Source organism: Anomalospiza imberbis, assembly GCF_031753505.1.
Source record: "Anomalospiza imberbis isolate Cuckoo-Finch-1a 21T00152 chromosome W unlocalized genomic scaffold, ASM3175350v1 scaffold_31, whole genome shotgun sequence".
NCBI lineage: Eukaryota > Metazoa > Chordata > Aves > Passeriformes > Viduidae > Anomalospiza > Anomalospiza imberbis.
In genome coordinates, this window is record NW_027099315.1 from 5854952 (window position 1) to 5881963 (window position 27012).

Here is a 27012-nt window from a genome sequence, read left to right on the forward strand (position 1 = left end):
AGCAAAGTGCTATCAAAACAAGGTAAATGTGATCTGACTCATAAAAATGCTTTCCGAAAGCATATCATCTTCATTTTCTCTGCATTATTATATTGTACAGCTTTTGGTAAATAAAACCATTAAAACAACCCCAAATGTTGTTAAATAGCTTCCTAGCTGATATAGATCAGACAGTTACACTGATGTCCACAAAGCTGCAAGAATATCTCAGTTCAGAATGACAGCTCTTATTCAGTTAAACATAGTTAATTTCCTACTTGAACAAAACAATGTTAGAGCACTTTTAATTCTCAGTAAGTGTCTTAGCAGAGATTTAATAGGCTTTAATACACTTTAAAGGATTCATTTGTCTGGTTGCTCCAAGTAAAAGAAAAATGCTACTGTCTGTTAGTGGGGTTGCCCAGCAGTGCAGTGTGGAGTATTTTGTGTGACTTCAATATACCTCCCTTCCTAAATGTCAGTGTAATGTATTGTGATGGATTATCTTTGTCTGGCTGCCATACACCCACACAGCCACTCTCTTACTCCCCCTTGTCAGCAAGACAGGAGGAGAAAATAAGGTTAAAAACCTTGTGGGTAGAAATAAAGACAAAGAGATCGGTGGCCAATTATCATCATTGGCAAAACAGACTTGACTCAGGGAAGAATAATTTAAAAAATTGCCAATCAGTTGTAACAGAGTAGGATATTGAAAAATAAAAACAAAACTAAAATCACCTGTCTCCCACAGTCCCCTTCTTCCCAGGTTTGACTTCACTCCTAACTCTTCTACCTCCTCCTCCAGAAGCAGTGTAGGCAGGGATGGGGAATGGGGGTTCTGATCAGCTCATAACACTTTGTCTCTGCCACTCCTTCCTCCTCACGCTGTTCCCCTGAGCCAGAGTGGGTTTCCTCCCATGGGATACAGTCCTTCATTAATGTGTTGGTTTTGCATGACCTGGTTTTTGGTAGCAGGGGGGCCACAGAGGCAGTTTCTGTGAGAAGCTGCTAGAAGCTTCCACCATGTCCAGCAGAGTCCATCCCTGATGGCTCTGAAGATGGACATGCCGCTGGCCAAACCTGGGCCAATTAGAGATGTTGGTAACGCCTCTGTAATAACATATTTAAGAAGAAATTCCAAACAAAGTGTGGACACAGTTTTTTTCCTAGCCAGAGAAAATGAGGAGGTGAGAACACGTGAGGGAAAACAACATGGTGACACCAAGGTCAGTGGAGAAGGAGAGGGAGAAGGTGCTCCAGATGCTGGAGCCGAGATTCCTCTGCAGGCCATGATGATGACCATGGTGAAGCAGGCTGTCCCCCTGCAGCTCATGGGGATTCTGGGGATTCACAAGGGATGCAGAGATCCACTCAAAGCCTGGGGGGGAGGTGCCCAGGCCAGAGCGGGTGGATGCCTAGAGGAGGCTGTGATCCAGTGGGAGACCCAGTGGAGAGAGAGGGGCCCCTGCTTCCAAGCTGGAGCAGCCTGTCCTTGGAGGACTGTACCCCATGGAAGAGTGATCCATGCTGCAACAGTTTCGGGTGGACTCTTTGCCCTTGGAGGGACTCACGTTGCAGCAGGTGCGGTAGGACTGCTGCTCATGAGAATGGACCCATGCTGGAGAAGTTTATGGAGAACTGTCTCCCGTAGGAGGGACCCCATGGCATATCAGGGGAAGGACTCCTTTCCCTGAGCAGTGGAAGAAAACCTCAGGTGATGAACTGACCAAAACCCATACTCCTTGTCTCCTTGTGCTGTCGGTAGGAAGGGGGAAGGAGGCTTGGGGGTAGAAAAGGTGTTCTTAAGGGCTTATTTTACTTCTCATTATCCTCCTCTGATTTTTTAGTAATAAATTCACTTTGTGCCTCCAAGCCGAGCCTATTTTGCCCTTGGGGTGTTTTCTCCCAGTCCTTATATCAACTCATGAGCCCTTCATTTAATTTTTTTTCCTCTCCTCTGCCTAGTTGTGGCAGGGGAGGCTGAGTGACTGACTGTCTTAGGTGCCTGGCATTTGGCCAGTGTCAAACCATGACAGTGAACTTCAGTGTGAATGTCTCTGAAGAACAAACTGCAGTTCTTCAAGAACTGTTCCTGCATGGGTCCTCCACAGACCACAGTTCCTGCCAGAAAACCTGCTCCTGCATGGTCTACTCTCCATGGGCCACAGTTCCTGCCAGAAGCCCGCTCTATCATTGGCTCACCATGGGCTGCAGCTTCCCTCAGGGCACATCATTCTCCTCTGGCATGGGATCCTTCATGGGCTGCAGGGGTTTAGCCTGCCTCACCATGGTCTTCACCACAGGCTGCAGGGGAATCTCTGCTCCAGCACCTGAAGCACCTCCTCTCCCTCCTTCTTCACTGACCTTGATGTCTGCAGGGTTGTTTTTCTCCCATTTTTTCTTACTTTTCTCTCTCACAACTGCTATGCAGTGTCTTTTACCCTTTCTTAAATATGTTATCACAGAAGCACCACCAGCTTCACTGAATGGCACAGCCTTGGCCAGTGGTGGGGTCCATTTTGGAGCCCACTGAAAGTGTCTCTGAGCATGGAGGCAGCTCCTGATTTCTTCTCATAGAAGCCATTCCTGCAGCCCCTCCACTAAAAAAAATCTTGCCACATAAACTGAATATATGCATAAAACAAGAACTAATTATATTTTTCAGCTATGCTGCATATTCCATATTTCCTGATCGTGTAAGTAGTTTCTTAAACTAGCAAGGATTACTTTTTAAAGATATCATATTAAGTGCTTATTATGCTTTTTTCTCTTCAGTGCAGACTATCCTGATCTCCGCAAACATAACAACTGCATGGCTGAATGCCTCACACCAGCAATTTATGCCAGGCTAAGGGACAAGATGACTCCCAATGGCTACACCCTAGACCAGTGTATCCAAACTGGGGTTGACAATCCTGGCCATCCTTTCATTAAAACTGTGGGCATGGTTGCAGGTGATGAAGAATCCTATGAGGTAAAGTATTTTCACAATGCTATTATATTTTTTTTCAATTTGTATGGTATATTTCACAAGACCTCATTATATGAACACATATTCTTAGTCGAATATGGACTTCTAAGAAAAATTGTGTCCCAGACAATATATATGGGGCAGATCATGTGCATTTTCCCTACTCTTTATGAGGATTTGAATGCTATTCTACATTAGGAAATGCAGTGAATATGAGGCATTGCTAAAGGAGCCCTCTCTACTGCAGTCAAAGTCAATAAAATATGGTTGCTTGGGAGCAATCCTCTATTTGCCTCCAACAGCTGCTCTCTTTCTTAATACTAAACATAGTTTATGGAAAAACAACAGGAGACATCAAAATAAAGGTAATATGGAAATTACACTGTAAAACAACTGTGGCAGAATTGAAAAGAAAATGGCTTCTGTGAAGTGCTGGGCATCTTTAAGCCATAACTAGTCAACCCTGACAAAAGTCAAAGACAGTATTAGTATATAACAAAGAAGAAAATCCTTGTTTTTATTGACCTGTGTGGTCTGCTTCCTTCAGTCTACCATACAATAGTATATTATTATATAATCTCTTAAGATTATCCTAAATGCTAGGCTGCTCAACATGGAAGAAGACATCTGATATTCTGGGACAACCAGCTTCTGTGATTTGTTTTACTTATTTAGACATAGTGACTGCCTTGAAAAGCTCTGCTAGAGTTATTACTGAACAACAGAATGAAGGTGTGATTTTGATCAGTGTTGACATACCTGTGCTAAATCGTTCTAAGTAGCACCAGTAGTCAATGGCAGTGAAGACAGGTATTCTCATATGACCTAAGAACAGGGCACAAGCTGCCTGGAGACTGAATGTGTATTTTAGTTGTTAATAAATCCTGAAATTTAATCTGGTTGCCATCACATATAGTACCTATCTGTGGTAACTAGAATAAGCTTGCAACTAAAGTAAGGTGCAATTTTTGTTGTGAAGGTGAGCAACCACTATAGAGCATTGTTTATATCAAAATGACTGAACTCCACCACCAATAATCTCTAAATTTATTGTTAGGAGACAGAGTGAAATTCCATGTTCTGCTTCTAAGATGTACAGGAGAAACTCAGAGCAATTGCAAAACGCATTGCAAACTACTGGCAGTTACCATATTTTACATAAACAATAGATCTATTGAAATAGATTTTGAGAGATAATTTTTTCAGACACATTTTCAAAGACACAACCCACATATGACCCTTCCATTTATATTTACCCCAGTCAGCACTTGCTGACAACCATGGCTATCAACCAGGAGCCTGTACCCAGCGATTTCCCTTGTGACTGAAGTTAGTGCATTAAAGTGTTTCTATGATAGTGAAGACTTTTTGTAGATTCTCTTGACTCCATAGGTATTTGCTGAGATTTTTGACCCTGTCATTAAAGTGAGACATAATGGCTATGATCCATGCACAATGAAGCATCACACAGACCTGGATGCATCCAAGGTAGGATTTAAATAAAATCATGAGGAAATCAAGATTCAATGCTGCTGCTTACAATGATGATATTGTATGTAATAGTACATTTTTCCCCCTGATCAAACTCCAAAGAAATTGAGGAAACTGGCTAAAGAAACTGGAATGACACAAATTACTGAAATGGCACATCCCACAGGGAGTATGTCTGAATGAAGCAAGCTCTGGTTCTGTCCTTTCTTATTGCAAGCCTGTTAGTTTACAGCTTAGACTGGCTGGGGTTTTCAGCATCTGACAAGCTAGTATCTACATGGCCTTTCTTTCTCTTCCTTATTCTTTTCTTCTGAATTCCTCTCTTTACTGGACCACTTTCACCTGACTGCTTCATTCAATTACACCTTGACATTATGCAGAAGTGTCAGAGTGGCATGGTTTGACACTGGCGCCATGCCAGCGCCCCCATGAAAATGCACTTTTCCAAATAATTGCTGTGAGATGTGATCAGGAACAGAGCAGAGCAGGCACAAGCTTGATAACAAAGAAAAAACTTTATTAAACTACTACTGCTATAGAGCACAGACACTAAATCCCAGATGAAGACCTTCCAAAACACTCCTCCTCCTCCCACCTAATTTCCAAACAAACCCACAGTGAGACACCACCCAGGATCCTGATCAAGTTGCCACCCTTCAGATAATCAACACTCAGTCCTTCAAAGGAGATAGAAGTCTCTCTTGCACCACAGACTCCCCCCAGGAAACACAATTGCCACCCTTGTGTCTCCATGTCACACATGGCAGCTGCCCGGAGAACATCTGCCAGTGTGACACTCTCCTTTCCATGTCACAGTGCTCTCACCACCGTGCATGGACAAACTGCTCATAGGGCTCCTTTAAGGATGCTTTGCCAAGGACCAAAAGAAACAACAGTTCAGTTTCTCATTTTGGGACTACAGTCCCCCCCATTTCCCCCTGGGGCTGAGGGTCCAACAGCTTCTCCTTTTTGGGACTACAGTCCCCTCCATTTTCCCCTGGGGCCGAGGGTCCAAGAACAGAGATCTTCTTCTTCCCTTCTTCTTCTCTGAAGACAGAGGGCCTCTCCACACCCTCTTCAACTTTCCTCTGTTCTCTCCATTCCTCTGTTGGTAGTCACTGCAACAGGTCTCTTGGCCCACCACCGCATCCCCCTAAACGCAGTCTCTGTTGCAGGAGAATTCGGTTCAGTCTATGGCTAACAAGAAAAGGCCAGCCACAAGCCACTCCATCATCTCCTCCCAACTCAAAAATTTCCTCTTCCAACATTTCAGATCCCAGACTGTCTCTCTTCTACTTCAAATCAAGGAGGAGTAATATTTTACAAAGCCTTCATTTCTCAGGAAAGGGTTAAAAGTTCAGACTCCCTGGATGGCTGAAATCTCTGCCCAGCAGCCGATTCCCAAGGCCAAGGCTGGGCACCTTCCCCCCCCTCTCCTTCTCCGCCGCCGGCAAAGTTACAGGTGCCGTCCGGACTCTCTGTCTCTTCCCTCTGGGGGGGGGGGGGGGGGGATGACAAAGGCATCTCTGCTTCTCTCCACCCTTCCATCCACAGGAGCTGGCTCGGTTCCAGTCCTTCTACTTCTCGGCTCACCTCGACCAGGCCACATGGTTTCCCCTCCCCCGCCCAGCCTGTGGCTGGGCAGGGGAGGTCTACACTCATCCCACGACCGGAACCAAAGAGAACGAGCTCTTGGGAGTTCTTGCTTTTAACCCCCTGTGTTCTCAGAGGCGTGTCCATACCTTCAGTGGTCACTCCAGGTGCCAATATCCAAACCTGACCACTGATTGGTTTGACCCAACTTCCTGAAAAAAATTCACTTCCATGTCAAATCACGACACAGAGGTACAAGACTGTGCAAAAGGAGCAAGCTAGGAGCCAAGAGTAATAGCAAGACAGGCAAAACAGCGGATCCACCAAAGGCACATTTCCACAGTACCCAAGCAAGTAGAGAAGAGGTGAACAGGTCTAGTTACAGTAAACACGTTTGATGCCTAGAGAGGCTGACCTAGAACAGAGACTAGACAGAGTTAGAAGAATAAAGTAGGTATTTATTAAAAGGCTTTAAAGGATGCACCTTGGGCAGTACAAGAACCTGGCCAAGGCTACATCCAAGATGGACCCAAGATGGACGACAGTCACGAGTTTTCACATTTATAAATTTTGGTCCATTTACATATTGGGGTTAATTGTCCATTTACAGCTTCAGGTTATGAAGTTCCATCCTCCTGGTTGCTTTCTTCAATTCGCTGTTGTTTATGCTTTTGGGCCTGAGGCTGTCCTTGGTTCTCAAGCTGGAAAAGGATTGTTTTGTCTAACTACCCCGTGAAGAGAACTTACTTACATTTAATATGAAGTTCAGAGTCACACACTAAGGCAGTATAGAATCTGAAATATATGAAAGCTAAAACTTAAGGCATCAGGCTCAGCCAACAGGCCAGTGATTGACAGAAAAGCCCATAGTGACAAGGCAAGTCTGAGGTCAGGTCAGTGAGGCAGGGTCAGGATAAACAAGGTACAAGACCAGGCACAGGCATACTTAGAAAGTAGCTCAGATGAGGACTGAAAGGTGCTTTAAATTAAATGCAGCTCAAACCAAGGTTTAAAGACTGCACATGAAACTTCTCAGAAATCTTTTTCAGACAGCTATTTTCAAAGTTGTTGGATCCATGGTTACACAACTGTGCAATATCAGAGCTGGATAAAACCCAGTGGAGAGAGGGTGAAAGAGGTTTGCAGAAATCTTTGGCGCACTCATGGATCTAACAGCAAACTAGTTGCATTCCTACCTTGTTCTTAACAGAGGTATTGATCCCAGCTGGTACAAAACATTTGGGACTTTGCCTAATGGCACGGTGAGCCTGTTCATGAGCTAAAGTTAACCATGTATTTAAGGATAAGAGTGAAAACATTCCCCTTCTGCACACACAGAGTCAAGTCTTAGCCATTGCTTAGTGTTTCCTTCATAATTCAATAATGGCATTGATTAGTATCATCTTAGACTTTCTTCTTTCAAAAGAACTTCCACACCTGGCTGCATTTTCATGTTCATATCCATGTTTTGGAAAGCCATTCAGATATTTTCATATTCCATGCCGGAGCTAAGAAAAATCAGCTGGTTACTTCGCCACATTCAGTCAGCAAAAGAACTTTGGAGTTTCTTAAAAAACCCTTAGTATTTGAAACAGAGGGGTTCCTAATGTTCTGGGATATCTAGAAGAGGTCGTGATTCCTGGACAGAAAGGTGACCCATTTTTTATGATGGGATTTCTAAATGGTGCTGTACAAAATGGGTGACTGTATGTAAATTAAAAAGCATTCTTCCTTCAGATCACCCATGGTCAATTTGATGAGCGATATGTCTTCTCATCACGAGTACGTACTGGTCGTAGCATCCGGGGTCTCAGCCTTCCTCCAGCTTGTACCAGGGCAGAGAGAAGAGAAGTGGAAAATGTTGTAGTCACTGCTCTAGCTGGGCTGAAAGGAAACCTTTCTGGAAAGTACTATAGCTTGACAAATATGTCTGAGAAGGATCAGCAGCAGCTTATTGATGTAAGTATAACTCCATGTTATGTCTGGCTTTTGCATGTGTCCTCCTTTACTAAATGAGATGTCTTTCATGTCTATTTCTTCTTGTGTATAGGGGTAACTGATACCAGCACAGGTTGGTTCTCTGGTTCAGTGGCAGTGTCTGTCACAGGGGTTGGAGTAAGCGCAGGACCTGTCACCGGGGCTCAAGTAGCCCCAATGTCTATCATTGGGGTTGTAGAAGCTTCAGTGCCTGTCATTTTGTCATCAGATCCAGAGACCTTCTCTTCCTCCTGAGGGTACTGAGTAGTGTAGAACAGGATAATGTAGGCATTAGCTAGGCCCCAACAGGTTGCAGTGATTTGTGTCTTTCTGGAATTTCCAGGGTGACAGCATACGTCTTCCTAATATTTTACTATTTTTTCAGGATTCTGCACATTTTCAGGGGTTCCAAAATGTTGGAGGTGGTCACTGTCCTGGGTACTTGCCCATATTCTCACACACCCTGCCATTCATAACTATCCATCCTTGAGATAGATGCCTGGGTGATGTTCTTAAATAACTGTTTAACCTTAAACAAGACATGAACCATATTCAGCAACATGCTGGCTCCTAGCACAAGGATCGGGTTGGTTTCAAGGAAGGAAGGAAGGAATCTCCCCCATAGGTTGGCTTTCTGGGAGAGAAAATAAAAGATGTAATTATTGATAGTTCCCAGTAGATAGATGTTTTGATGGTGGGCAGGGTCAGCACCAAAGACAGACACCAACTTAAGGATTAGTGTAATTTATTATAATGCTAAACTGCAAAGAATTACAAAAGGATAAGCTAAGCAATCCATCTAATCATTGCTACAAAAGAATGCCTATAGTGATTTAGAAAGATATATCACCAGTTACCCCAATACTTTACCACTTCATCCTGATCTGCACAAAAGCTGGGGGAAGACACTATCACAGCAAAGGACTGGAGGACCACTCCTGGTAACTGAGAAATTCTACAAGTGCACCCACCTACAAAGCAAAGAGGCTTCCAACTTCACTGTGAGAGTAGCCCAGCTTTTAAGTTTGAATAAACAAGCTACTGTTATTTCTAGTATGGAAACATCTGGTTTTATTCTCCTGTTGGGTTTCTCCCAAAGCCTGGCCAGGCCTCAAGGAGGAACCAAGGGAGTTGTCTTTGTTCCTACACCCCCAGAAAAGGCCAGATGTGGTCTTGTCTAGTTTCTAAATAGGGAAACGTAAATACATGTTTTGCCAATGAACGTATGCATATATCATATTGCTAATAATACTATTTTAATAAGTGGAAACATATAATATTTGGTTGAAAGGTTCATCTAGAAGTCAACTTTGACCCAGGGCCTGTTGTTCAGGCCTTAGTACTTTGGTAGCTCCCAAAGTACAGAGGTGGTGGCAATGATGAGTGCATGGACCACCTTAGTTTTACCACCAGCAAGTCTACTATATCATAAGCCCATACTACAAAGTCCACTACAATCACAATCTGAGCCCAGGTCCCAAGGACAATAAATAGCCACAGGGAACACATACAACAAGTAAGGCATAATGTAAAAAAACCTGAGAACAAGCACAACAGCTCTGAGAGCAAATGAATCAACACTGTGACCAGCAGCTACTAAACCAATACAATGAATGTTGATAACAAACTTGTTTTAACATGGTCTTTTCCAATCTTCCATGATCTCAACTCAAGAAAAGTCTGTCGTGGTTTAACCCCAGCTGGCAAGTAAGTACCATGCAGCCACTCCTCAGCTGCTCCAACTCCCCTCAGTTTATATAATGAGCATGATATTCTATGGTATGGAATATCCCTTTGGCCAGTTCAAGTCAGCTGTTCAGGTCATGCTCCCTCCTAGCTTTTTGTGCACCTCCTCATTGGCAGACTATGTGAAACTGAGAAGTCCTTGAATTAGAGTATGCACTGCTGAGCAACAACCAAAACATGAGTATGTTATCAACATTATTCTCATACTTTAAGCCAGGAAATAATCAGGTTCACAAGCCCTGCTATTTCATTTGATTGTATTGACTACCTTAATATTAAATGCATAAGACAGGGTTATACTGCTTCCCTTAATAAACTTCAATTTATTTTGTATCTTTCTTTTTCTCTGTTTTTATTTCTCTTTCTGGTCCCGTTTTTGTGTCCAGGATCATTTTCTCTTTGATAAGCCAGTGTCCCCTTTGCTAACATGTGCTGGGATGGCACGTGACTGGCCAGATGCCAGAGGAATCTGGTATGTTGTGTGATACGTGGAAGCTTGTGTCATGTTTTAAAAAATGTATTACAAGTCTCCTTGCTTCTCCTAACCTCACAGTCACTCTACACTGGTACTCACAGCATGTTCAGTTTGTTTTTAAATATTTTTGTAGTGTTTTAAATGATTAATTGAATAAAAAATAAAGACATTTATATTTTTATAGGCAAAGACACAGAAATGATGCAAGGATTGTTGAAGTGTTAGAAACCATAGAAGAGCTTGATAAGAGTCACAAAGGAATTAGGGCTTCTCCCACAATAAAGGTGGAAGGATCAATACCCCAGCTGAAGTGCATCTACACCAATGCCTGCAGCATGAGCAGCAAACAGGAGGAGCTGGAAGTTATTGCACAGCTGAAAAACTATGATATAATTGCAGTCATGAAAACATGGTGGGATGACTCAGAACTGGAGTGCTTCAATAGATGGCTATAAACTCTTCAGAAGGGATGGGCAAGGAAGGAGAGGCCATGGGGTAGCCGTGTATGTTAGGGAGTGTTTTGACTGTTTAGAGCTTGCCAATGGTGATGAAAGGGTTGCATGTTTATAAGCAAGAACCAGGGGAAAGGCTAACAAGGCAGATATCCTTGTGGTCTTCATTTAACCAGGATTAAAAGGCAGATGAAATATTCTATGAGCATCTGGGAGTAGTCTCACATTCACTAGCCCTTTTTCTCTTGGAGACTTCAACTTACCACTTGTCTGCTGGAAATACAATACAGCAGAGAGGAAACAGTCTAAAAGGTTCCTGGAATGTGCAGAAGAAAACTTCATGGCACAGCTGGACAATGAGCCAACTAGGGAAGGCATGCTCGCTGGACTTGTTGTTTGTGAAAAGAGAAAGAACTGTGGGTGATATGATGTTTGGGGGCCATTTTGAGCACAGCGATCATGAAATGATAAGGGTTTTCAATTCTTGGAGAAGTAAGAAATATGGTTTCCAGAATTGCTATCTTGGACTTCTGGAAGGCAGACTTTGGCCTGTTTAAGGGCCTGGTTGAGAGAGTGCCTTGTGAGGCAGTCCTGAAGAGCAAAGGAGTTCAGGAAGCACAGCTAGAAGTTAATATGGCAACTTCCATAAAAGGCAATAAAAATAGTTGTATAAATACATTAATAACACAAGGAGGGCTAAAGACAACCTCCATCCTTTATTGGATGGGAGGGGGAAACATGGTTACAAAGGATGAAGAAAGGCTGAGGTACTTAATGCCCTCATTACCTCAATCTTTAATAGTAAGATCGATTGTTCTCAGTGCACCCAGCCCTCTGAGCTGGAAGACAGTCAAGGACCCGAATGAAGCCCCATTATCCAAGGGGAAATGGTCAGTGATCTGCAACACTACTTAGAAATACAAAAGTCAATGGTGCCCAAAGGGATCCTTCCAAGAGTACCGAGGGAGTGGGAGAAAGCACTCACCAAGCTGCTTTCAATCATTTACCAGCAGTCCTGCCTAACCAAGGAGGTCTCAGTTGATTGGAAGTTACCAAATGTGAAGTCCATCTACAAGAAGGGACAAAGGGCAATCTGAGGAACTACAGGCCTATCAGGATGACCTTGGTGTGCAGGAAGGTTATGGAGCAGATCATCATGAGTGTCATCAAATGGCATGTACAGGACAAGCAGTGGATCAGACCCAGCCATCATGGGCTTAGGAAAGGCAGATTCTGCTTGACTAACCTGGTCTCCTTCTAAGACAAGGTGATCCACTTAGTAGATAAGGGAAAGGCTGCAGGTGTTGTTTAGCTGGGCTTTGGTAAAGCCTTTGACACAGTTTCACACAGCATTCTCCTGGAGAAACTAGCTGCTCATGGCTTGAAAGGGTGTACTCTCACTCTCTGCTGGGTAAAAAACTGACTGGATGGCTGGATCCAAAGAGATGTGGTGAATGGAGTTAAAAGTAACAAGTGATGTTTCTCAGGGCTCAGTATTGGGTTCAATTCTGTTTAATATCTTTATTGATAATTTGGATGAGGGCATCAAGTGAACCCTTAATATATTTGCAGATGACACCAAGTTAGGTGGGAGTGTTGACCTGCTTGAGGGCAGGAAGGCTCTGTAGAGGGATCTGGACAGACTAGATAGGTGGGCTGAAGCCAATTGCATGAAGTTCAACCAGGGTAAATGCCCTGTCCTGTACTTGGGTCACAACTACCCCATGCAATGCCACAGGCTTGGGGAAGAGTGTCTAGAAAGCTGCTCAGTAGAAAAGGACTTGGGGGTGTTAGTCAATAGCCATCTGCATATGAGCCTGAAGTGTGCCCAGGTGGCCAAGACCAATGGCATCCTGGCTTGTATCAGAAATAGTGTGGCCAGCAGGGTGAGGGGAGTGATTGTCCTGGACTTGGCACTGGTGGGGTCACACCTCAAATACTGTGTTCAATTTTGGGCCCCTCACTACAAGAAAGACGTTGAGGTTCTGGAGTGTGTCCAGAGAAGCTGGTGAAAGGTCTAGACCACAAGTCAGATAAGAAGTGGCTGAGGGAACCAGACTTGTTCAGTCTGGAGAAAAGGAGACTGAGGGGAGACCTCACTCTCTACAACTACCTGAGATAGGGGTCAGCCTCTTCTCCTGGGTAAGAAGCAATAGGATAAGAAAAAAATAGCCTCAAGTTGCACCAGGGGAGGTTTAGATTCGATATTAGGAGAAATTTCTTCACCAAAAGGGTTGTGAAGCATTGGAACAGACTGCCCAGGGAAGTGATAGAGACACCATCCCTGGAGGTATTTAAAAGACATGTAAATGTGGCACTTATCAACATGGTTTAGTGGTGGACTTGGCAGTGTTAGGTTAATGGTTGGACTTGATGATCTTATGTGTCTTTTCCAACCTAAATAATCCCATTATTCTATGATTCTACATAAACAATCATTAATAACAGCAACACAATGTAGCACCATAAACATGGGTCCTTCTATGGGTTTTTTTAATATGTTTTTTCTATTTCAAGATAAAAGTTTGATTTTAGAAAGAGTCTGTGAATCACCATGAAATTATTTCCACAGGCTTTTGTCAGGTTTTACAGTGCATGCTCCCTGACAAAGCAGGTTTAACTTATCAGAATAATACTGGATAGGCTTCTGAACATGATGCAGTATTGCCATAGAACAGATTTTTCTTTTCTGTGCTGTGGTATCACTCAGCATTCCTTAATGCAATGGGAAGATTCATTTAATTAATGAAGCTGAGTCAGGACAACATCAATCTCTGGAAAATCCTACTCTGAATATTTTTACATGACTGAAAATGAAATAACTGGACCTCTCTGTAACTATAATGTCAGGCCACAGGATGTTTGCACCTGTTCAGTTTTGCATTGTCAAAGTGTGAAAAGCGAGCTGCAGTAAAAGGCAGGCTGCAAATTAGGCTCTCAGTGAAGTTGCAAATTTCACGTGTTTCAAACTTGGTCATATTCTACTGTTTGTACAAATCTTATCAATCACTTCCTACATTCTGTAGAAAAATTGTTACAAAAGACAGAAAAAATTGAGAAAAGCAAGAAAAAAATTACCTCAGGTTTGATCTAGTGCTTTATAAACCTAGTCATGACTAATCTGTCTGGAACAAGAGTAGATAACTTCTCTGTAGGCATTATCTTAATTGACAAGCCAGCATCTTTAATGCAGTGTCCAGAAGCAACATGTAGCTGTTTTCCTCAGACATATAATTTGACTGATGTGGCAATTCAGTGTTCTAAAGTGATATGAAGGGCACTGGGATTTGATTTAGAAGACAATACAATTAGGTACAGTCATGTGGCTGTGCCCTCAGTTTTTTTTCTAACTGCACAATTTTCTAACAACAGTAAAAACCATCCCCAGGGACTGAAGATGCAGAATTTGGCTTCTCCCTTTACCTGTTCCCTTAGCAGCTGTACATCCCAACTGTGTTAATGTTTGAAGACATGTTCTTCATAGCTCAGCTTCAGGGCAGCATGATGTGATCAGAGAAAACTGCTCTTCTCACTGTGACTTCAGAAACCTGCATAATTCCATTGGCATGGGGGAATCAAGATGTGAAAGTAGCTTAACTGCATCCTTAACTGTGCAGAGCAATGTTATTTTGCAGTGCTTAACCAACCTCTTCACAGTCCTGAAAGACTAATGAAACTAAGGATACTGAGAGTTATTTTTCAGGGCCTATCTTGTGCTTTAAAGCTGTTTCTTTCTCTCAACCAGGCATAACAATGACAAGACATTTCTTGTCTGGATTAATGAAGAGGACCACACCAGGGTGATCTCTATGGAAAAGGGTGGCAACATGAAACGGGTGTTTGAAAGGTTTTGTCATGGTTTAAAAGAGGTAGTAACTCAGTGAATTTATTATACCTGTTTGTTTATTTTTGGGCTGTTGTCAACATTACTTAGCATGATTAACATTGAACTGACATCTCCAGAAGCAACAAAATAAAGTAACAGCAGTTCAAGTAGCAATCCACATTAATAGCAGTTAAAGAAGGAAACAAATTGTTAGCTGAATTGTAGAAAAAAATAAGTAAAATGTCATTTTAGCTTTTATATTACAATCTTCAGCACTGAATGGCTAAAGAAATGTTTCTTTTTCCTTGGAACAATTGCTTTATTCGTCTCACTCTGGAAAAGCAGCTTTCACTCCAGCTTCTCTGGATTTCTAGACTCTCCTGTCTCAGGAAATCCCCAACTGCTGTATAGCTTATACAGTTGTACACTCCCATATTGCTTCAAAGCCACCAGCATAGGCCTTCACCTGAAAAAAACCCAAACAAATACCACATGGCAAAGTAGGGAAAGCAGGGAACTATAATGGCTTCTACATGTATATTAACCAGAAAAGGAAAGTCAAAGAAAGTGTACCCCTCCTGATAAACAGTGTTGGTGAACTGGTAACAATGGATGAGAAGGCTGATGTACTCAACAATTTTTTTTCTCAGTCTTCAATGGCAACCTCTCTTCCCACACTTCTCCTGTGGATAGACAGCAGGATGGGGACTGGGGAGCAAAGTGCTTCCCACCGTAAGTAAAGATCAGGTTCATGACCACCTGAGGAACCTGAATGTACAAAAGTCTATGGGACCCAATGAGATGCAACCCAAAGTCCTGGAGGAATTGGCTGATGTAGTTGCCAAGCCACTCTGTATGATATTTGAAAAATCTTGGCAGTCAGGTGAAGTCCCAGGTTCCTGGAAAATGGAAAACATTGTCCCCATCTTAAAAAAGGGTAGAAAGCAGCACCCTGGTAACTACTGACCTGTCAGCCTCACCTGTGCTTGGGAAGATCATAGAACAGATCCTCCTAGAAGCTATGTTAAGGCACATGGAGGATGGGGAGGTGGTTCAAGGCAGCCAGCACTACTGTACCAAGGACACATTCTGCCTGACCCACCTAGTGGCCTTCTATGATGGGGTGACTACATCAGTGGACAAAGAAAGAACTACAGATATCATTTATCTGGGCTTCTGTAAAGCCTTTGACATGGTCCCCCCCCAACATCCTTCTCTCTGAACTAGAGAGAGATGGATTTGATTAGTGGACTGTTAGATATCTAAGAAATTAGTTGGACAGTCACATCCAGAGGGTAGTGGTCAGTGGCTCAGTCCCAATGGACATCAGTGGTGAGTGGTGTCCCTCAGGGGTCTGTATTTGGGCCAGTGTTATTCAATGTCTTCATCATGAAACATAGACAAAGGGATTGAATGCACCCTCAGCAAGTTTGCAGATGACACCAAGCTGAGTGGTGCGGTTGACATGCCTGAAGGACAGGATGCCATCCAGAGGGACCTGGACAAGCTCAAGAAGTGGGACCATGGGAATCTCATGAGGTTTAATAAAACCAAGTGCAAGGTTCTGTACCTGAGTAGGGGCAACCCCCAGTATCAATACAGGCTGGGGGATGAACACATCAAAAGCAGCTCTGCTGAGAAGGCCATGGAGGTGCTGGTGGACGAGAGGCTGTACATGAGCTGGCAATGTGTGCTTGCAGTCCAGAAAGCCAATTGTATCCTTGTGGATGTTCTCAGTTCAGTCAGAGAGAAAAAGGGGAAGGTTTTCTAGCTAGGCAGGAGCCTGGGAGACAGTTGGGAAGGAATGTAAGTGATTCTCTAATCTATCTTGTTGTTCACATTATTTATAAATAAGTTCTGCCGCTGTGCATCATTCACTGCACACCAATGGTGTGAGATGTTTTTACTCTAAGACCAGTGAAGTTAGTCCGCACAATGTTCTCTATGTATAGAGCAGTGCATTTAAGGTAGATCGAATTCATTCTCTTACCTTTGACTTAGAGTCTTCTCATTACCGTCCTGCTCTACAGTGACATATCCTGGGCTGCATCAAAAGAAATGTGGCCAGCAGGTCAAGGGAGGTGATGCTGCCCTTCTACTATGCTCATGTGAAACCCCACCTGGAGTGCTGCATCTAGCTCTGGGGTCCCCAGCACAGGAAGGACACTGACCTGTTGGAGCGAATTCAAAGGAGGCCACCAAGATCATTAGAGAGATGGAACACCTCTGCTATGAGAAAAGGCTGAAATAATTGGGTTTGTTCAGCCTGGAAAAGAGGCAGCTTTGGGGTAACCTAATTGCAGCCTTCTGGTACCTGAAGGGAGCCTACAAGAAAAATTGAAAGAGATTGTTTACAAGAGCATGTAGTGATAGGATAAAGGGGAATGGGTTTAAATTGAAAGAGAGTAGGTTTAGATTAGATATTAGGAAGAAATTCTTTACTGTGAGGGTGGTGAGGCACTGGCACAGGTTGCCCAGAGAAGTTGTGGATGCCCCATCCTTGGAAGTGTTCAAGGCCAAGTTGGATGGGGCTCTGAGCAACCTGATCTAGTGAAAGGTGTCCCTGCCCATGGCAGGGAGTTGGAACTAGATGATCTTTAAGGTCCCTTCCAACCCAAGCCATTATATGATTCTATGATTATCTGATTGAGGAAGTGGTCCCTGAAGGTAAGTCCAGAGCATCTCTAAGAAATTTTAAGTATGTGGTGAGTTTGGAAACATGGAAATCAAAAGTGCCTAGTGCATGCTTCATTGGCATCTGGGTGGTTCACTAGGATCTGGTATGCTTTTTAGGCATATCCATGAGACTGAATAATGTACAGGATTGGGGTCTGACAGCTTGTGGATGTTGTTTCCGTCTTTTCCTCTGCTACTGTGCTTATCTCTTGTTCAAGAGAAGTAAGCCTCTGGACATTGACATATGGTCACATAGCTTTGGAAACTGTGACCAGAGCAAGTGTATGAGGTAGGAAATCAGATCTAGTTTCTTAGAAGCAATTTCTGTGTCCTCACACAATATTTAAATGTCAGGAGAGTCCATTATTTTGTATTCTTCTGCAGAATGGAAATATTTGCCTATATTACAGAGAACTTGTGTACCTGAACTGGCATAGGTATCTGATTATCTTCTGACAGTGGTTTTACTGAACTGAAATTGTATTTGGGTCACAGAATTAAGTCTCAGAAGTGTATTTGAGTGGACAGAATAGTGGCTTATTCAAAGGTCAATAGACCTTTGTGATATTTCTGAGGATGATTTTAGTCTCCTTTGTAACTGGATTTTAGAATTACTAATGAAAATCATTATAGAGGACCGATGTAATCTTTTCATAGTGGAAGCAGGGCTATGAATTTAAAGCATTTAAAAATCAAGTGTCCTTCAACCTAGCATCATGTAATCACCTTGAAAATTATATAAAACTAGGCTTTGGCTCCTTTTGTTTACTCCACAGTATGCGAGATGTTTGGTCTTGTGCTTTGCAACCTTTCTCTACATGCACCTAGGCTAGAAAATAATTTATACTATAGGTAAAAAATTATTATGTAACCATGTAGTTTCATGGGCTAAGGCCATGTTATAAAGTGCTAAAGAGCCTTCAAGTTAAGGGTAGTGAGAAAATGATGAAGAAAGATTTGTAATATTCACTGGGAAACTTGATGCCTGATTGTCTTGGTTTGAAAATACAAGAGTCTGTGAATGAAGGATAGAGTCTCCCGTGAAATGGAAAAGGTAAACCCCCTCCCTCCGAATTACCACAATGTCAAAATAAAAAGGCTCTCAGGCAAAGATATGGGAATGGGAATAACAGTTCTTTACTAGGAAAAAAAACTAAATAATAATAATAATAATAATAATAATAATAATAATAAAATGTAATTAGTACAAATCAAACTACTTATGGAGTCAGAAACCTGACACCCTGAGGAGTCAGGGTGTTGGTGATAGTCCAGTTAAGTGGTGGCTGCTCCTCCTGGAGTGGCAGATGAAATGCTGCTGAAGCGGTGGTCCTGTAGAAGGGTGTAGTTTTCTCTGAAGGTCTGGTGATAGAATAGATGGGCCTGGTCTTCCTCTGGGAATCCAGTGGAGAAGAAGCTGCTCCTTTGGGAATCCAGCGAAGAGGCTGAGTTCATGTCTCAAAAAAGGTTGATTTTATGCAGGTAGGGATGCTTGGCTCTTCCCCCTGGGTGGAGAATCTCACAATGGGATGATGCAACCCCATCAGTCACGCAGTGAGTCATTCAATGGCCCATTAACAGAAGATATCTCCCCAGAGGGAGGCATTGTTCTTGGAAGAGATAAGAAAACTGCCCGCCTCCAACAGATGGCAAATAGAATACATGTTCATCTTACAAGCCAGGACACTGATGAATACAAAGGCTCATACTAGAGCCAAACTAGACTTTACTTGAGTATATTTATATGCACCTCCATCGGTAAATAGTGAAGTTAATCATCAACATAGACACAAAGTGAAAAGAATTTAATCTATAAATAACTGTCAGAAGATGAGATGTTTGTATGCAGTTCTTTCTTTTTCCTCTTTTTCTTTTTTTTTTTTTTTTTTTTTTTTTTGCCTTCATAGGTTGAAAGATTAATTAAAGAACGAGGCTGGGAGTTCATGTGGAATGAACGTCTTGGATACATTCTGACTTGTCCTTCAAACCTAGGAACTGGTTTACGTGCTGGAGTCCATGTAAAGCTGCCAAAGCTTAGTAAGGTACATAAATTGTTTAAAAGGCCAGTGATATAAATTAGGTCTTCATGTGATTTATAAAGAAACAAATAAAAAATGACAGTTTACAGCAATTGGATGTTTGCAAGATGTGCAACAGAAAGGTCCCAGGCATAATGCATGACTGAGCATGTTTGCATTTTGAAAATTATTATATTTGTTATGGAAATTAATCTACGCAGCAGACAAACACCAAGACAGGCTATAATCCAAAGACAGAGGAAGTTGTCTCTGCCTGTCATTCTGGAGATGGTATTAGATCATGGATAATAGCAATAAGCAAGGCAAAAGACAATACGCACAAACCTATTTCTTCTGTTAGGATCCCAGGTTTCCAAAAATCCTGGATAACTTGAGGCTACAGAAGCGTGGCACTGGTGGAGTGGACACAGCAGCTGTAGCAGACGTGTATGATATCTCCAACTTGGACCGCATAGGTCGATCAGAGGTAACTTGTTTGTTTTATTCCTTGCTTTTAAACTCAAATCTGCACTAAGACCGTTTCCCTCCACCTGAGTTCACTAAGAATTCAGTCATTTTTTGGAGTTATGGCAGTTTTTTCTCCTTGTGAATTTAATCCAATGAAAAGGCTTACACAACAAAAAATTACTACAGTGCATGCAATGTTTGCCAAATATGACAAGTTCTTGAGCAAGTTCCATAAATGTGACTGGTTTACATCATGTGCTGAAGCATTTTGTTGAAAGCATGCCGGTACTAGAGACATTTGGTTGTGGTAACAGAATTCCCTTGGGACAATGTTTCTCAGCATCACAGCATGAACTTTTATACCCAAATACCTCCTGGAGTACACAGTTATGAGATAGGTGCACAGGTTGTCTCTCCAGTGCTGGGCATGAGCTAGGTATCTAAGAATCATAGGATCATAGAATGGTTTGGGTTGGAAGGGACTTTAAAGATCATCTAGTTCCAACCCTTCTGCCATCAGATGGGATGTCACCAACTAGATCAGGTTGCCCTGGGCCCCATCAAGCTTGGCCTTGAACACTTCCAGGGATGGGGCATCCACAACTTCTCTGGGCAACCTGTGCCAGTGCCTCACCACCCTCACAGTAAAAAATTTCTTCCTAATATTTAATCTGCACCTACTCTCTTTCAGTTTGAACCCATTCCCCTTTGTCCTACCACTACATGCCCTTGTAAAAAGTCCCTCTCCATTTTTCTGAATGAGGTTCACTGAAGTTGTACACTGGGAACAGAGCTACATACTGTACATTGGACAGGTATCTGCTGTACCCAGTGCAAAATGCTGAGGAAAGAAGCAGGATTTTAGGACTAACCCACACAGGGAATCAAGCACTGACATTAAGAGTGGATTAACGTGCCGTTTTCTTTTTAGGATTCAGTCATGCACTTTCACTCTATTGAGTTTGGCTGGGATGGCATTAGTTTTTCCCTATGCAGTGCTCCTAGTACTGTGCTTTGCATTGGTAGCTAGAATGGTGTTGATAACACACCAGTGTTTTGGCTACTGCTGAGCAGCGCTGGTGCAGCATCAGTGTTGTCTCCAACATTATGCCCCCCTTAACCAGTAGGCTGAGGGTGGCCAAGATCTTGAGAGGGGGCATAACCAGGACAGCTAACCCAAATTGACCTAAGGGATATTCCATACCATATCACATCTGTTCAGATATAAAAGCTAAGAAAAGGAGGAGGAAGGAGGGGGAGCATTTGTTATTTATAGTGTTTGACTTCTGGAGCAACCACTACACATGCTGAAGCCCTGCTTCCTGGGAAGAGGCCATAGATCACTTGCTAACAGGAAGTAGAGAATAAAATCTTTGGGGTTTTTTTGTCCATTGCTTGCATGTGTGCCACCTTTGCTTTTTCTTTAGTGCCTTTATCTTGACCTATGAGGGTTTTTTCCTATATTATGTTCTTCCCCCCCTCCCCTCCCCACATCCAGCTGAGGAAGGGAGTGATAGAGTGGCTTGGTGGGCAAGTGATATCCAGCCAAGGTCAACCTACCACAGCAAGTTATTCTAAACAGCTGTGGCCAAAAGTCTAGCCCTGCCATCCTACCAACTCCCAGTCATGTGAAGGAATCCCCACTTCCTTCCTCTACCCCATGCATCCAGAAGCTTTCAGGGCTCATGCTACTACTGGATTGGGGAAATGAGTGTGTCTCTTTCCCTCCTTGCACTTCCATTCCAATTAGTTTTCAGTTGACTGTTTTCTCATAGGAGAACATAATTTTTGCTTTTTCAGTCCTTCAAAGAACTATATGGCTTTAAAATTAAATAGCACAAAACTATATTAGTATCTTAATATCACATAGTAAGTTTTAGTTTCTACGGTTGATGATGTATAGATTATCCTCTGCAATTCACTAGTGTCCATTTGGATGCAGTGCATTCTTTCTTCTACAGTAGTGACTGTATATTGAATAAAGCTGCTGTATTTCACAGAATATAGGTAAACAACAGTCTAAAACATCAAGAAGTAAGCACATTTGTACAGATGCTTTAAGCATGCTAAACAGTAAGGGAGAGCTCTGCATAATTCTGTGAGTCATTTCAGTATTACTCATATATCTCATTACTATCCATCAAGAAAATACAACTATCCTACTTTCTACAGAAGAAAGAAAAAGTGCCAGTAGTCTTCACAGTCATTTACCAAATGTCAGACCAACATTCCATACCTTTTAAGCCCAAACACATTTGGATAAAGACATTAATCCAAACCTCACAAGATGCTGTTGGCAAAGCACCAGAACCTCTTTATTTACACTGGCATTTGTTGCTTCAGAGAGAACTGCCCAGTGACTCTAAACATCCATGGCACTGCCTTTTCACTTTCATTGTCCTAATATGTAAATTGTGAGAACACAGCAAATGGGAATCCATGGCTTTGACATGCTGTAGTTCTCAGCATCTTGTATTCTCAGAGTGGTAACATTTGAAATGGGTCTCTAAACTCAAGCCTAAACCTTTTGTTTAAGCATTTCTGTTTGTCTATTTATATAGGCATATGTGTAGGAGCAGAATTTGGTGGAAATTAGGGGACTATTTGAAAATTTCTAATGTTAGAAGGCCAAGCTCAGCATGAACAGAAGGCGTAGGGAGAAGGGAATTACTATGGGCTTCCACTTGATGACCAATGCATGACCTATATTTCCTGTGTCACAGCATGTGTAATCTCTGTGTCCAGGTCATGATTCTCCTTGGGTCTGGCTTTACTTGCAGTCTTTGCCATACAAGCCAATTTTTCATTCCTCTGTTAACAGTGTTGCCTAAATCTTTTGTTATTATTGTTTTTCTTGTTATTGTAGGTAGAACTAGTTCAGATTGTCATTGATGGAGTCAACTATCTAGTTGACTGTGAGAAGAAACTGGAAAGAGGTCAAGACATTAAAGTACCACCACCATTACCTCAGTTTGGCAGGAAGTGATCTTGTGGCTGATGTCTGTTAATGATAAAAAATATGGCTGCCATTTTGACAGAAAGGCACCTCTGTATATCTCTATTTAAATACCTTGTTTAATAAAACACTGCCTGATACCCAACGTCTCTCTAGATGCCTGGTCACACTAACAGAAAATAGTCTTAGTGCAGCTTTCGTAGGACAACCACTTTGTAGGGACCGCTTCCCTTTTCCCTTTGTCTTCTCAGGAACCTTTACCTAGGCTTTGAACCTTTCTTTCTTGGCTGATGATAAGGAAAGTATTACTTGAATAATGCAAAAGGCACAAATACATAACTCTAGCATGTATGTACACTTATGGCTATATTTATGCAGACTTCTGAGCACCTGAGTTTTATTCACAGAAGCACTTGTCTTGAGTGCCTGTCCAGAGTACAAAAATCTCTCAGTCTGAAGGGCAGGTGCTTGCAATATGCTCATAATTTTTCAGCGTTCAACACCATGTTCAAAAGTTAACTAGAGCAAGCAGCTGCAAATGGCTTCAGTCTCTGAAGTCTGCCACTTAACCTGTCATCTGGAACTCATCGGTGTCTCTGTATGGGAGATGTCTTTTCTCTGTCCAGGACTGGTTTGCAGACAGACTTATTTACCATGTCATCCCAAACCCTCAGACTTTCTTAGCCCTGGTGGAGAGTTCACCAGTTCACCAGGTCACTTTCAGGTGTTTTTCTCAGGTACCACTTCTGGCCTTAAACTGCAGCAAGCTAAACCTAAAATCAGAAGTAACAAATATCAGTTTGCTGATATTATGTATCCAACAGAAACCTGCCCAGCATGACCTCTTCCAGTCTTTTCCTGCAGCTTTCTGGTCACGGGTAATAGGGACCAGGCTCCAGCACCGGTCACCCAAGTGCCCAGGATGTACTGGAATACAGTACCCTGAGTAAAAGCTTCTCAGTGCTCACCACTGTTCCATGTGGTGAGCAGCTTGGAAAAACAACAGACCGTTAAAGACCCTTTGCTTATCTTTTGCATATGAAACATATTCAGTGTTTCACAGTAACCTTTCAAAACATGCTCTGGTGAAAGTGCTGTCTGTGTTGACATTGAGCTGGGAGTAGTATCTGTAAGGCTATGTAGAAGAGGAGGGTATCTGCTCATGTATTGAGTTTGCATGGCAAGATTTTGGTAGTGGGGGGAGCTACAGGGATAGTTTCTGTAAGATGTCAGAAACTTCCCCCATATCTGACAGTCAGTTGTAGCCAACTTCAAGACAGACTTGCCACTGGCCAAAGCTGAGCCAATCAGCCCTGGTGGTAGCACCTCTGTGATAACATTTAAGAAGAGGAAAAAGGTTCTGTGCAACAGCAGCCAGAAGAGAGGAGTGAGAATATGTGAGACAAACGACTCTGCAGATACCAAAGTCAGTGAAGAAAGAGGAGGAGGAGGTGGTCCAGGCTCCCCCATTCCCTGTCCCTGTGTACTGCTTGGAGGGAGGTGGTAGAGAATTCAGGAAACAAACTGGGCTCAGGAAGGTGTTTTAAGATTTTTTATTATTATTATTTCTTATTATCCTACTCTGACCTTTGACTGGCAATAAATTTAAATTAATTTCCCCAAGTCAAGTCTGTTTCACCTCTTATGGTAATTCCTGAGTGATCTTCCTGTCCTTATCTTGACCCACAAGTCTTTTGTCATATTTTTTTTTCTTCCCCTGCCCATTTGAGGAAGGTGAGTGATAGAATGGCTTGGTGGGCACCTGGTATCCAGACAAGGTCAATCCACCACAGCTCCCTTAAGGGTATCCAGTCAAGGATCTTTTTAATGCAAAAGGGGATAAAAAGAAAGGAGGGAAGCAAGGAACAACACATAGAAGATACAAACCTGACCAACAGACAATATGTGAGGCAATAGCAAGAACCAAACCTGGTCAGGTAAAGTAATTGATGAGAGTATGAGGAAGGTGTGAACACTTATTTCAGTAAGATTATCAGATCAAGAACATTATCAAAATGGGATAAGGAAATGGATGAGGCAATAAGCAAAACATCTAGACCTGACAAACAAACAAGTGGCCATGACTGAAGGAAAGTCCTAAGGAAAGTCTGGGGGCTGAGACTGAGCTGTACAGGGGGGTTTTCAACATCAGGGACATCCGAGCAGCAGGCCCCAACCTCGTCAGGACCTGGAAGCCCTCAACAGCCAACCAGGTGAGGAGGGGGCGGTGCCGGGAGCAACCAAGGGAGATTCAAATGGTTCCAAGGAGCTCAGCACATCTATGAGGGCATGGCATGGCAGTTCACACGGTAGGGTGGGCAAGTAGAGCTCCTCTCTGACCATCTCTGAGCAGCCAATAAAAGCAGCAAACAGACTCAGCAGCTGATAAGGAAGAGCAAAGAGATCCTTTTAGCCCCAGTCTTGTTAGCGTACTAGTTCAAGCTTCCTCAGTTATGGTGTTGCTATGCAGTAAAATTCAATCCCATGTAGCTGCAGGAGTCACTGAACCAGCCATGTCAGTCTTCCAGCCAGCCAGACCTACTAATAGTAGATGTAGCTCTCCAGGTCACAGATTGCCAGGATTGCCTGATGCCTCTTTGCGAGGCTGGGGCTGACAAACAGTCCTTTTGCAGAAGGTGTGCTGTGGTTGAGAAGCGGTGTTGCCAGATGTCTTGGTTTAAAGGACAGATGTTGGCCAAGGAAGGCGGGAACCTCCCTTGGAATAGAAAATATGACCTCCTTCTCTCCAAATTATTATAACTTTGAAATTATGGGGCTTTCAGGCAAATATATGGGAAAAGGAATAACAGTTCTTTACTAGAATCTATATAATACCAAGACAAACAAACAATAACAACAGCAGCAACAACAAACATAAACAGATACCCAATAACAGCCTTCTTTCATCTGTCAAGCACTTTCCCCTTTGGTGTAGTTATGGTCACAGCCGGCAGGGGAGCTGTTGGCTCCAGGCTGGGCAGGGAAGGTGCAATGATTCTCCCACGGCTGCAGGGGGCTCTGTGGCGCCGGTTCAGCCGCATCTCTACACATGAATGGCATGTGAGCTGCTGGGAGAGATAGAAAAGGAGCTTCCTTTACAAACCCACAGGGGCAGCCAGTCTGAGCGCCCCTCTGGATGGAGAAATGGGATGTAGCAGGAACTTCAGAGTAGCAGGCTGGAACAGCAGCAGCAGGCACACCTGGGGTGGTGTTATAGATACATATTATAATATTGGTTTTCACAAATATTAAAATGGATTTTATATGTGTGGTGTTAAAGTAACTTTGCTATGAAGGTATAGCTTGTATTTCTGCTGTTAATTAAGCTTAGACATAGTAGTGCAATAGCTGATAGAAGTATGCTTGTGTTAAAATGCCTGCTTGGATGGGATAACATCCAATGAACATAGGATGAGGACACCTGCTACAGATATGCCAACTATCAGCATTCACTGTCAGAAGACAGTGTGGACCCAGGCCCAAACTGGAAGTGATAAAGAGAAGGAGCCAAAACCACAGCCAAGAAACATGCATGCTCTAAAAAAGCGGATCCCAAGCAGAGGCCATGTAAAATAGTTCCTGGAATATGTAAACTAGTTTATGGATATGCATAAGGGTCTATGAATATGCAACAGGCAGATGCAAGGGGAAAAGGTCTTTAAGGGGTATCCTCAAAGGTAAGTGTGCTCTTGAATGAGTGCCAAGATGCACCCGGCCGTAATAACCTTTGCTCTGTGGTCCTTGTCTCCTATTGTCCTTTATTAAACTTTTAAAATGGGGGCTTTCAGACGAATGGTGCCCCTGATGATTTTAGCAGATCAAGCTACTTCTCTTGGGACCATCGGTGATTGCAGGTAAATCCGGAGAAAGAAAAGGACTATATAATGAAAGAGAAAAAGGAGAAGGATCTAGAGGATTGTGAGTATACATGTGTGTGTATGCCCGAAGTGTGAGTGAAGTAGTTCTGGGAGTGTGCTTAGGGTAAAAGATCCTTATAATTATTTTGGGCCAGGATATAGTTCCATGTGAAAAACGCCAATCGCTTGTTTTAAAATTTTAAAAGTTTAATAGTAATAAAATAGTTGCAAAAACAGTAAGAAGAATTAGAGCAATAAGAATTTGGACAATCAGAGTTAGGACAATAAAGGACAATAAAATCAAAGAATTATGGACGTCCGGATGCTCTCGGACACTACGCCACGAAAAACATGCCTTGTGAACAAAGGATTAACCCTTAAAAGCAATAGCTTGTTACATATTCATATATCTCATACATGATGCACACATTCCTTTCAAACTAGGGATTTCTCTGGTTATTGTCAACTTTCCTCCTTAATCCTGTTGGCACCTCAAAGATGAGAAGGAGGTGGAATAAAGTTTGTCT

The 27012-nt window shown here is 42.7% G+C and overlaps 2 protein-coding genes across 7 annotated transcripts in view; both read left to right on the plus strand.

Moving 5' to 3' along the window:
• The window catches only part of LOC137465592 (creatine kinase S-type, mitochondrial), a 56359-nt gene extending 33586 nt beyond the window's left edge, over positions 1-22773 (plus strand). For 3 of the 5 annotated variants that reach the window (XM_068177658.1, XM_068177656.1, XM_068177657.1), the window contains 8 exons: positions 2755-2953; positions 4343-4438; positions 7772-7993; positions 10144-10229; positions 14430-14553; positions 19094-19228; positions 19566-19691; positions 22539-22773. In XM_068177658.1, the coding sequence (XP_068033759.1) occupies positions 2755-2953; positions 4343-4438; positions 7772-7993; positions 10144-10229; positions 14430-14553; positions 19094-19228; positions 19566-19691; positions 22539-22658 (1108 nt within the window). In that variant the 3' untranslated portion in view covers positions 22659-22773. The remainder of the gene's footprint in view (positions 1-2754; positions 2954-4342; positions 4439-7771; positions 7994-10143; positions 10230-14429; positions 14554-19093; positions 19229-19565; positions 19692-22538) is intronic. The other 2 variants (XM_068177660.1, XM_068177659.1) reach the window with 2 other exon arrangements.
• Positions 1-27012, plus strand: part of LOC137465609 (heterogeneous nuclear ribonucleoprotein K) — a 230157-nt gene that overhangs the window by 97166 nt on the left and 105979 nt on the right. The gene's annotated exons all lie outside the window — the stretch shown is intronic.